Source organism: Triticum urartu, chromosome 4, assembly GCF_003073215.2.
Source record: "Triticum urartu cultivar G1812 chromosome 4, Tu2.1, whole genome shotgun sequence".
NCBI lineage: Eukaryota > Viridiplantae > Streptophyta > Magnoliopsida > Poales > Poaceae > Triticum > Triticum urartu.
This window is the reverse complement of record NC_053025.1, coordinates 1,977,034-1,991,127: the sequence shown is the minus strand read 5'-3', so window position 1 is coordinate 1,991,127 and position 14,094 is coordinate 1,977,034. Positions and strand designations below refer to the sequence as shown.

The 14,094-nt window shown below is 45.3% G+C and overlaps 1 protein-coding gene across 1 annotated transcript; it reads right to left on the bottom strand.

Moving 5' to 3' along the window:
• Window positions 1-585: 585 nt before the first annotated feature.
• Window positions 586-5,125, bottom strand: LOC125553307 (myosin-14-like). Its single transcript, XM_048717120.1, has 12 exons — window positions 4,690-5,125; window positions 4,044-4,322; window positions 3,717-3,862; window positions 3,466-3,622; window positions 3,255-3,313; window positions 3,007-3,163; window positions 2,299-2,448; window positions 2,077-2,213; window positions 1,834-1,980; window positions 1,622-1,734; window positions 793-850; window positions 586-687 (listed from the first exon to the last, which is right to left on the bottom strand). Exons 1-11 carry the CDS (start codon window positions 4,690-4,692, stop codon window positions 825-827), a joined length of 1,374 nt encoding a protein of 457 aa, XP_048573077.1. The 5' UTR covers window positions 4,693-5,125; the 3' UTR covers window positions 586-687; window positions 793-824.
• Between the last annotated feature and the right edge of the window lie 8,969 nt (window positions 5,126-14,094).

Here is a 14,094-nt window from a genome sequence, read left to right as displayed (position 1 = left end):
CGTAGCATGCTGAATCATAATAGAAAACAACTGTTAATAACTTTTTGGGATTCTAACGGAAAAAGGTTATTAACAGTTATTTGTAAATACCATGTCTCATCCAACAGAGCAATTATCCCACCCGGTTTCTGCATCAAATAAATTAGAAACAAGAAATAAGATTGCATAGCATGAGCAGAGCACATAATTAATTGGTTATTACAATATATCATGGCTAGACAATTGCATAAAACTGGAAAAAAATGCACGAAACACAATCAACCAGATAGCAGATATGTATCATGCACAGAAATACTGCTGTTCTCATGTATTCAATGGAGGCAAGAGAGGAAAGAAATACTGCTATGCTGATCTGGAATGTCAATATGGATGGAAACTATCGCCGTCTCAGTATACAATCTGGTATACAGACTTATAATGACTAGTACCAGTACATCTAAGTATCTAAGTCATCATCTCCAAATGTTCTAGACCTTGACCCTAGATGCAAGATCTTGTTCAAGCATTACCGTTGTGCTGTATTTTGTTACATGCACCAAACTGATCATAAAGACAGCACTGTGACTAGAATCTGAATTTCAATACCTTTTCAATGAGATCAAGAATTTCCTGGTTGTCTACAAATTGGATGTAGCTCCAGTCAATTTCTTCTTTTGTATATTCTTCTTGTTCCATCTTAAAAACATGCTGTTCATGGGACATGTGTTATTAGTTAGAAAAGGACTCAACGTTAAGCTGGTTGGACGACCTAAACACAAAACTTGTCGAGCAAAGGAGATTTCATTTTATAACCTGGTTAAAATGTTGCTGGAGCTTCTCATTAGTTAGATTGATACAAAATTGCTCAAAGCTGCACACAATTAAAATGTCAGCATGTGCTAATTACCTTCTTTCAAACCTGACATAAGCAGATGGTTATGTATGCAGAAGTTGCATTATCTTCTGCTGCCAGTTAAAAGTATTCATAATCGAGGACTTCGGTGAACAAAAGAATTAGCAACTGAAACCCAGCTCCACCGGGCGGTGCTACAGTGCCTTCCTGAGGCTTGTGCATAAACTACTTTCCTATCAGCGCATCGAGATGCATCCTTTCGCGCTTTCTTGAAGAAAATAATTTTAGCAACAAAATATCGATATTATGCTTTTAAGTTACAAACTACAGTATTTGCCTTCGCATTTTTTACAAAATTCCTGTTTAGTACTAAGAAAAGAGCGTAATATCCCATAAAAACAAAAGGGTATAATACCCCCAGTCCATGTTTGGCCCAGGAAGGTTGGTTACTGCTGTGTTACTCCCCCACGCAGCTACCTGTGTAGTTTAGAGAAGCATATTTGTGCTAAGGATATCTATCATCCATTCCTGTTGGTTTGGGTTGGACATACCTAGGATCGCCAATCATTTGATACTTATATCATATAGGAGTAGTTCTAGTTTGATTAATTTTCCTCTGATCCACACTTCAGGCATACAGGAGGATAAAGGAGGGTATCCTATTCCTATCCTCCCAAACGTAAGTGCCAGTGTGTTGCACATGAATGTTGAAGTCCATCTAGTAAGACTTCCATATGTGACTTCTACAAGTATACGGACACGGATATTAGATTAAATGCAAAAGCATACCAGTTAAGCACCTGTTTGTCTTGAAACTTTCAAAACCATATATGTCCAGCACACCAATCAAAATCTTTGAGTCTGGATCTTGGCCAATGGAACTATTGATTTTATTTACAAGCCTGTAACAGTGGGGAACACAGTATTCATAACTAATCTTGTCTACGCCAGACATACAGAAGCACAAAGAAACCTTCCAAAATGATGGTTTCCAGACTTACCAATCAAACAAGCGCGAGTAAACAATCCTAGACAATGCATCTCTGCTAAGAGCTGCACCCTTTGCATCTAAATTTTTTGTAATACTCTCTCCACGTGTTGCCATAACACGCTTGCACAAAGATTCCTCAAGACCCTTTGCATCGCACCTGCAGAATGTTTGCCGGTGAATGTTTGTTCATAAAGAGTATGCAAGAAGGAACTTTCTGAAAATATTCAAAAGAAAATACTAAATAAATATATACATGAAAAGCTCAGCTGCTGTCTTAAGATGGAACTGAGATTTCTCATCTTTGGGTGCAGAGGAATCTTCTTCCTTTCCTTCTCCAAATTCTACATTCCCCAAATGAAGAATAGCAGCTACAACTTTGAATATTGCATCCTAAAAGACATGTCAAATTGTATGTCAAAAGACTGTTCCTCTGCTGCTGATGTACAAAACTGGTTGCTGGTGAAATTGGTCGTACCTGTTCCTCATTACTCATACCTACAATACCCATAGCTCTTCTGGTTTCGACATATTCTTTGGAGTCATCAAACCCATTAAGTTCAATGCAATTAGACTGGTTGAGATAGCGAAATGTTTTAGCCTCTCCCAATTTATATTTCGTTCGTTCCTGATAATCATATTCAAATATCAAAGCTATAGATCAGTGCACTACATATGATTTATATAGAACACTCGAATTTACAAAGGGTTGCCCAACGTTAAATAACAAAAGGCGGACCAGATGATGTAACAAATCAATAAAAATGCTAAGTACATGATTTACAGTTGCAAATCAACATCTTAATGTCTTAGTTCCATCTTACAATTGCTACTCATCTTATTTGAAAATCTAATATCTCTAAAAGAACAATTTACTTGCGAGAAATGCATGAGAAACTATATCTTTCTTGAGATGATTATGTTTAAACCTATTTTACAGAATGCAGAAGCAAAGTTTCAGCCGGTAGCGGTTAGCCTCTTTATGCGTGAGCGCCCTGAGGTTTTTACGAATATCTTGAGTTTTTACAGTGCGGAATAGGATATGCTTCAGATTAGTGGGTATTGTAGTCAATTGTTGTACAGCAGTTGCGAACAAAATATAAGTTAAACAAAATGTAGTAATTCACAAATAAATAATGTGGTTCCAAGAAAATTCAGAAGAAGACCATAGTGAACAGGATCTTACTTCTGGTGCAGCACACAGCATGTAAAAGCAGTGATAGTTCCTTTCTGGGTCAGATATTTGACAGACACGTGACCTTTCCAGAAGATAAGTCCTTATGGCGGCTCCTGAAATCTTCCCGTACTGGTCAAACTGAATCTCAACAAATTTGCCAAACCGACTGCAGAATCAAGAAAGGTAAGATGTAAAGCAAAAATCCTATGAAGATAATACATTGAAGTTGTGTAAGTAAATCAATACTAGTTCATTACCTTGAATTATTATTCCTAACTGTTTTTGCATTGCCGAATGCCTCAAGAACAGGGTTGGACTGTGTCAGGTAAGTAGAGCATGTCAGAACATAATGTGAATTACTACATACTAGTGCTTCTTAACCACTTTTTTTAGTGGTTCTTAGCTTGCCAGGTGTGCTTGTGCTACCAGTAAAGGAAGGGTGCAAAAGAAGGGCACTGAGAAACGCACCTCTAGGATTTGTTCTTGCACTGACCTTCCTTCAGCTTTAGCTTTACCACCCATAAAAGCAAGATACTGCATAAGACTTTTAGTGCTTTCTGTCTTACCAGCTCCACTCTCTCCACTCACTAATATTGCTTGGCTGATACGATCGTTGATCATAAGTCTGGGAAGAATAAAGATAGGGTGTGAATTGGTTATTATTGTCAGGTAAAATGTTGAATCTGAGAAACTGCAGCGGCAGTGGGGGACGAACGCACCTATACGCACGATCGGTGATAGCAAATGGATGGGGACTCAGCTCACCGAATTCTGCTCCTTTGTAAATTCCCATCATGTGGTTGTTATAGAGGTGAGGGAGTCTTTGGAATGGATTCACAGCTATCAAAATATTCCCAGTGTAAGTCTGGAAGAAGAATTTAATCCATTAGAGAAGCTGCAAGAAGATGAATAGTATCTCAAATGAAAAAGGTACTTTTGTGCACATGAAGAAGGTACGTAGTTGCTCAGAGCATTTTTCATGATGGAATTCCACTGGCTCATGGAAAATTAACCTGGATGTTAATTTGTTGAGGGACTCAACTTACGTATATCTCATTGAGGGCGTATCTGGACTTGAGGTTCTGGAGCACTCCTGGTTCGTGCAGATAGGCGAGCCTGGTCATATCCTCGACACCACCACGCGGGGATTCCGTGTCCTTGGGAAAGGCAGTCGAGAGATTAACGGTGGCCTTCTTCCCGTTGGTGCAGTTTATGACAAGGTCCTCCCCGTTGACCTCCTCCACCTGGCCATCCATCCATGCCTCGTCTGCATCTTCGATCCAGACATGAGAGCCGACGACAAAGCGGCTTTTGGTTTTGGATGCCTGCAGCAGAGACGACAAGATTGACATTAGTTCTGGTTGATGCTGGCATGTATGCATGGTACGTAGAAATTAATCTACATTCCCTTGTATCAGTTATTATGGATGAAATTAATCTGCATTACAAGATGTGTCAAATGCAGAAACCCCATTGAAGGATGTATGTATGTATGTACGTTTCCCTTGAACAAACATGGTAGAATTAAGGCTTGCATGCATTGAATTGAAGAAAGAAAAGAAGCAACAAGCATTGATCGCGTCCGGGCATTTCATCAAACAGTTGTTGAGGCCACGCCAAAGGGGTCGCATTTGGGGCCAAGAACCGATTTTGATCCGACGGATACAATGGAGGGAAAGATTGATAGAATACCATTGTTGGGCGACGGCGGCGGGGCGACGATGAGAAGAGATCAGAGGGAGGCCGGCCGCATCAACTCCGTCCCGCGGCGGCAGGCCGAATGCGAGCGGTGCCGGTCGAACGGCGGCCGCACCACCACCGCACCGCAGCAGGCGACGGCGACGGCGACGGGGAATGTGGGGGGAAATGAATGAAATCCTACGGAGCAGGGTCGAATCCACGGCGAGCGAGCATTGCCGTCCGTCGACAGCAACGCGGTGGTGGTGGTGGTGGCGAGATTTCCTTGGGCTCGCTCTGGTTGTGGAGCTCCCTTACTTTTTTTAGCAGCGGGTGTGGGGGGGAGGGGGAGGTGGTGGTGGTGGTGGTCATGGGATGCAATGCAGGAATGGAGGAGCCGCCCCCGCACTCCCGCGCCATTGCCATTGCCACACACCGAGAAGAATGCGGGATGCTCTCTCTCTCACACACACAAACCAGCACATGCCACTTTCCTTCTCTCTCTCTCTCTCTCATGGGTGGGTTCTCTTGGGCCGGGCCCCGCCGGGCCCGTGGGCCGGCATTAAAGCTGGCCATATATATGGCAGTGTCACGTGGGCCGGCCCGTGCTCATGGAAATTTGGCCCGGCATGTGCCTGATATACGGCACGCGATTAAGGGCATGTTTGGTTGTCTGCATCGATTTTTAGCGCATTGCATGTGATTCTCAGTATGCATATGGTTTGGTTGCCAGCATATGAATTAGCTCCATGAGGGAATTAAATTTGACCCGCCGCTTGGTTGGCTGCATGGCATTAGACGCACATAATACTCGTTGTTTGGTTGCAACCTTGCATAAGGTGTTGTTACCGCTTCTCAGTGGTGATGATTTTATCACACACGATCTGAACAGTTTCACTCTCAGCTACGAAACAAATTACGGTTCACCCTAATTACTATCAAATGACAGTACAGATTAATTGTTGGCCGGCTGGTGCGGTACGTAGCCTGTCCGGCTTGTTTTTTTCTTAATTTTTTAGATTTTTCTCCTGTTTTTATTCTTAAAAATCTACATAAAAAACAAAGTCCATGAAGGCCCACAAGGCCGAAAAGGAACGCGGTCCGGCCCGCGGCCATGCTGTGTCGGCCTTTATAACTGGTGCAACACCATTACAACACTTGGAGAAAAATGCGGCATGCACTTCTCTCACAAACCAGCACATGCCAATTTCCCATCTGTTCTCATGGGCCGGCCGCCGGACCTGTGGGACGGTATTAAAGTGTCATATGGGCCGTACCATGCGGTCCAGCCCGTGGGCGTAGAATTTTGCCCAGCACGACACGTAATCAAAAAGGTTTGGGCCCAACACGACATGTCATCTCTAACGCATAACCTCAAAATGAAAACAGTAGATTGGTAAGAGACATCATAGATCGCTCCATATCTCATAGGGTTCGATTACGACGTCCGGACACACCATAACCTAGTAGTGTTCCAGATGGCTTCAACTGTGAAATAATTCCACAATGTCTTAAGTGTTTGCCAAACTCATAACTCAGATATTCTCATTGATCAGATCGTAGGAATTTGATCTTCTTGTTACGATGATTCTTAACTTCACTCTGAAATCGCTTGAACTTTTCAAATGTTTCAGACTTGTGCTTCATTAAGTAGATATACCTATATCTACCCAAATCGTCAGTGAAGATGAGAAAATAGCGATATCCACCGCGCTTCAATTCTCATTGGATCACACACATCAGCATGCATGATTTCCAACAAGTCACTTGCCCGTTTCATTGTACCTGAAAATGGGGTCTTAGTCATCCTGCCCATGAGGCATGGCTCGTATGTGTCAAGTGATTCAAAATCAAGTGACTCCAAACATCCATCAATATGGAGTTTCTTCATGCATCTTACGCCAATATGACCTAAGCGGCAGTGCCACAAGAAAGTGGTACTATCATTATTAACTCTACATCTTTTGGCGTGAACATGTGTATTACCACGACCGAGATTCAATGAACCATTCACATAGGGTGCATGACCATGAAAGGTATCATTCATGTAAACAGAATAACCATCATTCTCTAACTTAAATGAATGACCGTATTGCAATGAACATGATCTAATCATATTCATGCTCAACGTAGACACTTGATAACATTTATCTAGGTTCAATACTAATCCCGAAGGTAGATGGAGCATGCGATGGTGATCTCATCAACTTTGGAAACACTTCCAACACACATCGTCACCTCGCCCTTAGCCAGTCTCCGTTTAGTCCGTAGCTTTTGCTTCAAGTCACCAATAATAGCAACTGAACCGGTATCCAATACCCAGGTGCTACCAGGAGTACTAGTGAGGTACACATTAATAACACGTATATACTTTGTTGAAGTTGCCAGCCTTCTTATCTACCATGCATTTGGGGTAATTCCGCTACCAGTGCCCATTCCCCTTACAATAGAAGCACTTAGTCTCGGGTTTGAATTCAACCTTGGGTTCCTTCACTGGAGCGGCAACTGGTTTGCCATCCATGAAGTTTCCCTTCTAGCCCTTGCCCTTCTTGAAACCAGTGGTCTTGTTAAACCATCAACACTTATGCTCCTTCTTGATTTCTACCTTTTGCGGTCTTAAACACCGCGAACAGCTCCGGAATCAACTCCATCCCTTGCATGTCATAGTTCATCACGAAGATCTAGTAGCTTAGTGGTAGTGGCTAGAGAACTCTATCAATCACTATCTTATCTGGAAGTTTAACTCCCACTTGATTTAAGTGATTGTAGCACCCAGACATTCTGAGCACATGCTCACTAGCTGAGCTATTCACCTCCATCTTGTTGGCAAAAGAACTTGTCAGAGGTCTCACACTCTCAACACGGGCATGAGCCTGAAATCCCAATTTCAGCTCTTGGAACATCACATATGTTCTATGGCGTTCAAAACGTCATTGGAATCCCGATTCTAAGCCGTAAAGTATGGTGCACTACACTATCAAGTAGTCACCCGGATGTGTCTGTCAGGTGTTCACAACATCCACAGACGACGTTGTATGGGTTTTGCACATCGAGCGGTGCATCAAAGACGTAAGCCTTCTGTGTAGCAGTGAGGACACTCCTCGGACTACGGACCTAGTCCGCATCATTGCTTACAATATCTTTCAACTTATTCTTTCTCTAGGAACGTATTGAAACAAGGAGCTACAACGTGAGCTATTTATCTACAACATATTTGCAAAGACAATTTAGACTATGTTCATGATAATTGAGTTCATCTAATCAAATTATTTAATGAACTCTCACTCAGATAGACATGCCTCTAGTCATCTAAGTGAAACATGATCCGAATCGACTAGGCCGTGTCCGATCATCATGTGAGACAGACTAGTCATCAATGGTGAACATCTCATGTTGATCGTATCTTCTATACGACTCATGTTTGACCTTTCGGTCTTCCGTGTTCCGAGGCCATGTCTGTACATGCTAGGTTCGTCAAGTCAACCTAAGTGTATTGCGTGTGTAAATCTGGCTTACACCCGTTGTATTCGAACGTTAGAATCTATCACACCCGATCATCACGTGGTGCTTCAAAACAACGAACCTTCGCAACAGTGCACAGTTAGGGGGAACACTTTCTTGAAATTTTAGTGAGGGATCATCTTATTTAAGCTACCGTCGTTCTAAGCAAATAAGATGTAAAACATGATAAACATCACATGCAATCAAATAGTGACATGATATGGCCAATATCATTTTGCTCCTTTTGATCTCCATCTTCGGGGCTCCATGATCATCGTTGTCACCGGCATGACACCATGATCTCCATCATCATGTTCTCCATCATCGTGTCTTCTTGAAGTTGTCTCGTCATCTATTACTTCTACTACTATGGCTAACGCTTTAGCAATAAAGTAAAGTAATTACATGACGTTTATGTTGACACGCAGGTCATAAATAAATTAAGACAACTCATATGGCTCCTGCCGGTTGTCATACTCATCGACATGCAAGTCGTGATTCCTATTACAAGAACATGATCAATCTCATACATCACATATATCATTCATCACATCCTTTTGGCCATATCACATCACAAGGCATATGCTGCAAAAACAAGTTAGACGTCCTCTAATTGTTGTTGCAAGTTTTTACGTGGCTGCTATAGGTTTCTAGCAAGAACGTTTCTTACCTACGCCAAAACCACAACGTGATATGCCAATTTCTATTTACCCTTCATAAGGACCCTTTTCATCGAATCCGATCCGACTAAAGTGGGAGAGACAGACACCCGCTAGCCACCTTATGCAACTAGTGCATGTCAGTCGGTGGAACCAGTCTCACGTAAGCGTACGTGTAAGGTCGGTCCGGGCCGCTTCATCCCACGATGCCGCCGAATCAAGATAAGACTAGTAACGGCAAGTAAATTGACAATATCGACGCCCACAACTGCTTTGTGTTCTACTCATGCATAGGAACTACGCATAGACCTAGCTCATGATGCCACTGTTGGAGATCGTAGCAGAAATTAAAATTTTCTACGCATCACCAAGATCAATCTATGGAGTAATCTAGCAACGAGGGGAAGGAGAGTGCATCTACATACCCTTGTAGATCGCTAAGCGGAAGCGTTGCAAGAACGCAGATGAAGGAGTCGTACTCGTAGCGATTCAGATCGCGGTTGATTCCGATCTAAGCGTCGAACCACGGCGCCTCCGCGTTCAACACACGTGCAGCCCGGTGACGTCTCCTACGCCTTGATCCAGCAAGGGGAGAAGGAGAGGTTGGGGAAGACTCCGTCCAGCAGCAGCACGACGGCGTGATGGTGGTGGCGGAGCGCGGAACTCCAGCAGGGCTTCGCCAAGCACTACAAGAGACGAGGAGGGAGAGAGGTAGGGCTGTGCCAAGAGGGAGATAATCTCGTGTATGTTGCAGCCCCCAATACCTCAAGTATATATATAGGGGAAGGGGAGGGGCTGCGCCCCCATCTAGGGTTCCCTCCCTAGGGGTGGCGGCAGCCCCAAAACCTATCTAGGGTTGCGGCCAAGGGGGAGAGAGAGGAGGCGCACCTAGGGTGGGCCTTAAGGCCCATCTGCCCTAGGGTTTGCCCCCCTCCCCTCTAGGAGGTGCCTTGGGCCTTGGTGGGAGGCGCCCCAGCCCACCTAGGGGCTGGTCCCTTCCCACTATTGGCCAATGTAGGCCTCCGGGGCTGGTGGCCCCACCTGGTGGACCCTCGGACCCCTCCGGTGGTCCCGGTACACTACCGGTGATGCCCGGAACACTTCCGGTGGCCAAAACCATATTTCCTATATATTAATCTTTACCTCCGGACCATTCCGGAACTCCTCGTGACATCCGGGATCTCATCCTGGACTCCGAACAACATTCGGTAACCGCGTACATACTTTCCCTATAACCCTAGCATCATCGAACCTTAAGTGTGTAGACCCTACGGGTTCGGGAGTCATGCAGACATGGCCGAGACAACTCTCCGGTCAATAACCAATAGCGGGATCTGGATACCCATGTTGGCTCCCACATGCTCCACGATGATCTCATCGGATGAACCACGATGTCAAGGATTCAATCAATCCCGTATACAATTCCCTTTGTCTATCGGTACGATACTTGCCCGAGATTCGATCGTCGGTATCCTGATACCTTGTTCAATCTCGTTACCGGCAAGTCTCTTTTACTCGTTCCATAACACATCATCCCGTGATCAACTCCTTGATCACATTGTGCACATTATAATGATGTCCTACCGAGTGGGCCCAGAGATACCTCTCCGTTTACACGGAGTGACAAATCTCAGTCTCGATTCGTGCCAACCCAACAGACACTTTTAGAGATACCTGTAGTGTACCTTTATAGCCATCCAGTTACGTTGTGACGTTTGGCACACCCAAAGCACTCCTACGGTATCCGGGAGTTGCACAATCTCATGGTCTAAGGAAATGATACTTGACATTAGAAAAGCTTTAGCATACGAACTACACGATCTTTGTGCTAGGCTTAGGATTGGGTCTTGTCCATCACATCATTCTCCTAATGATGTTATCCCGTTATCAAGGACATCCAATGCCCATGGTCAGGAAACCGTAACCATCTATTGATCAACGAGCTAGTCAACTAGAGGCTTACTAGGGACATGGTGTTGTCTATGTATCCACACATGTATCTGAGTTTCCTATCAATACAATTCTAGCATGGATAATAAATGATTATCATGAACAATGAAATATAATAATAATAACTAATTTATTATTGCCTTTAGGGCATATTTCCAACAGATGTAACCTATGCCAACATAATAGCACGGGCACGCGGGGGAGCCGGCGGCGTGTGCCGGCGCCCGGGCGGCCGGGGTGCTGTATTGTGACGGTGTCACGGGGAGGAGCGCCCGTAGTCATGCCTCGGGGATGTAGCCATATCGGTGAACCTCGTTAACAAATCTCGGTGTCGTGCTTGTGTGATTGCTTGGTCCTCGGTAGATCGACGGAGCGCCTCAGATTTATTCTAACAAGTGGTATCATGAGAAAGGTTTGATTTGAGGTCGTGGTGTTGATCGAGAGGAGGAGGAAAGTTCGACATGGATCGGTATAGTCTGTACGTGCAGCAGGAAAGCGATCAGACAAGTCGGTAAGTACTAAAGCGATCGGAAGCAGGTGATGACAGGCGAGTAGCTGGGGGTCTTGCAGATCGGATGGACGTGCAACAGCGGATCGATCTGTTCACGATGGCGGTTGCAGGCTTACGCCGGGATGCAAGCAGCCGTGGCGCACGACAGTGGCAGCACATGCCGTCCAGCAGCCAGGCAGGGCCAGCGGGGCCTAAAGGCGCGTGGCTTGTAGAGCGAGCGGGTTGCGAGCGGAAGCCAGGAGCGATCATGAGTTTGACTCGGCTGTGTGAGATTTGTTAAAAGGAAAAGAAAGGATCTCGGCGAGAACAAAAGACGGCTGCAGCAGCGGATCGGATCGGTTTGTGCGGCCATAGTCGATCCGAAGCCGGGCGTGATGGTCATCCAAGGCCGAGTTGGGACGCTGGGGTGTTATGTGGCACCCGGCAGCAAGCGCGTGAGTCGTACGCGATGCGGTCCAGCCGATGACGCGCGTGGACCAGGTACGGGTCAGGCCCAGGAACCCAAGGTGCTGCTGGTGGTGGTGGCTGTACGCGGAAGGCTAGGTGGTCTGTGATGCAACTGTTGAGGTCCAGCGAAGTTGGACCGTGTGAGCTGGCGCCTGCGTTTGGCGTTGTTCCGTTACAAGGAGAAGCTGCTGGCCATGGGATGGATCTAAAGCGTGCATGTGTGAAGAAACAAAAGAAAATAAAGTGCAAGGAAGTCATGTGTGCTGTGGACACACGAGGAAGGCTACCAAGGCTATGTTTTTTAGGGTCTTTTCCAGTATGCAGACTATTCATCAAGATGTCAATGTGGCGGCGACAATGTTGTTTGGCAACGCGGACTCGTAGCGCATCACACAGGGATCATGCATACACAGGGCGTCAAGCAATGCACGGAGATGTGCGGGGTGGACACGACGCATGGTGAAGCATGGTTGCAGTCGGATAATTCTGGCTGGGTCGGACTAGACTGTCTGACGGATCGACGGGTATGTTGGTCAAAGCAGAAGATGGCGGTGATTTTGGCGACGACGATATAGGAACGTGATGCTGATGATGGCCAACTTTTGGGGCGTGGAAACACGTGGTGCAGGCTTGAGGGCTTGTGCGGCTTCGACAAGACAATGACACAGGGTTGATTCAAGGTTGTGTACACTTGAGAGCTTGAAATCGATAGGGCATGGGGGTGGCTCGTACAACCACCATGGAGTCATGTTGAAGGTGGAGTTGGAGTCTGATGGATGACTTCACTCTATGCTGATGGAGGGGCTACGTCGTAAGAATTCGGAGAGTCGAAGCCTATTTCAGCGGGATAGCGAGAGACACGGGGATCAGACTGGGTACCAGTGGTCTGATGAAGACGTGATACTCGACATCGGTCGGTGATGATCGATGGTTCTCTGCAGTGGGGGCTAGCTACCCGGGAGACTCGACCAGGACAGTAGAGGCTCGACACGATGATAGCGGCGAGGCGTGCGGTAAGCACGGGACACAACGACGGGACAAGGCACTGGTGGTCAGACAATTTGTGCAGGGGGTGCTGAAGCAGTGTTGACAAGTACCGGATTCAAGTTGGTGACTGGGTCTATCGGTGCCGGAAGATGGACAGGAGTTGACCATGGAGAATCTGAGAAAGTGGCGGAGAGTCTAAAATTGTCAAAAGCTGAGAGAGTACATGGCCGTATATTCTTGTTATGTTCAGTGCACATGGCAAAGTGCGGATGACAAGGCAGAAGGAGGCGGAGTGCTACAGCGGTGGGACATGTCAGAGACTATCCGGAAAAAGGATGAGACAACTGTGAATTTGACTCAGGGTGACACAGGGCAACGGTGAAATTCTTTCAAGTTTCAGACAGACGGTCAAGAAAGAGCGGTGATGTTGAGTTCAGGTAACTCTTGGTAACATCCAATATGTGAGTTGTTCATTTTCACGCAGATAAATTTATCGGTGTGTGATGGCGTTTGAACGGAAACTTCGAAAGTTGGGAGCATAAAGTAGAGTAATAAAGAACTTAATTTTGCTCGAGTGTTGACTGTGAAGAAGACGAGAAGGGACTACAGTTGCAGGTGGAGTCATATGGAGTCTTGGAGTAGCAGCGGTGCTCATGGCGTATCTCAAGTCCAATGTACATGGAGGTTTGATGCACGGACGAATTCAAGGTGGTGGAGAATATTCGCCAAGGTAGAGTTTGTTAGAGTTGTGTCAAATATTATTGTATAAGTTAGGTTACAGTTGGACTTGGAGTCGTACTGTATTTAGACAAGGTAGGAGTTGTGTCCTAGTAGGACACTTGTATCCTAGGTCTCTCATATATAGTGGGGGTAGACACACGATGTAATCTATGCCAACATAATAGCATGGGCACGCGGGGGAGCCGGCGGCGTGTGCCGGCGCCCGGGCTATCAGGGTGCTGTATTGTGACGGTATCACGGGGAGGAGCGTCCGTAGTCATGCTTCGGGGATGTAGCCATATCGGTGAACTTCGTTAACAAATCTCGGTGTCGTGCTTGTATGATTGCTTGGTCGTAGATCGACGGAGCGCCTCAGATTTATTCTAACACTTAGTATACATGTGAAACATTTTTTTACACACTGAACTTTTGTAATATAATATTTCTTATTTTAGTGCATGTTTTAAACACTTTTTGAATATATGGCCAACACGTTTTTAAATACACATTGAACATTTTTTTAGGTACATTTTTTTAGGTAATAAACAGGTCCCTAAAACTATGTGCACTTTCACATTGTATGCACATTTTTTTAAAGTGGAGAACATTTCTTGAAGATGTCACATACATATTTTTTAGTGGTAT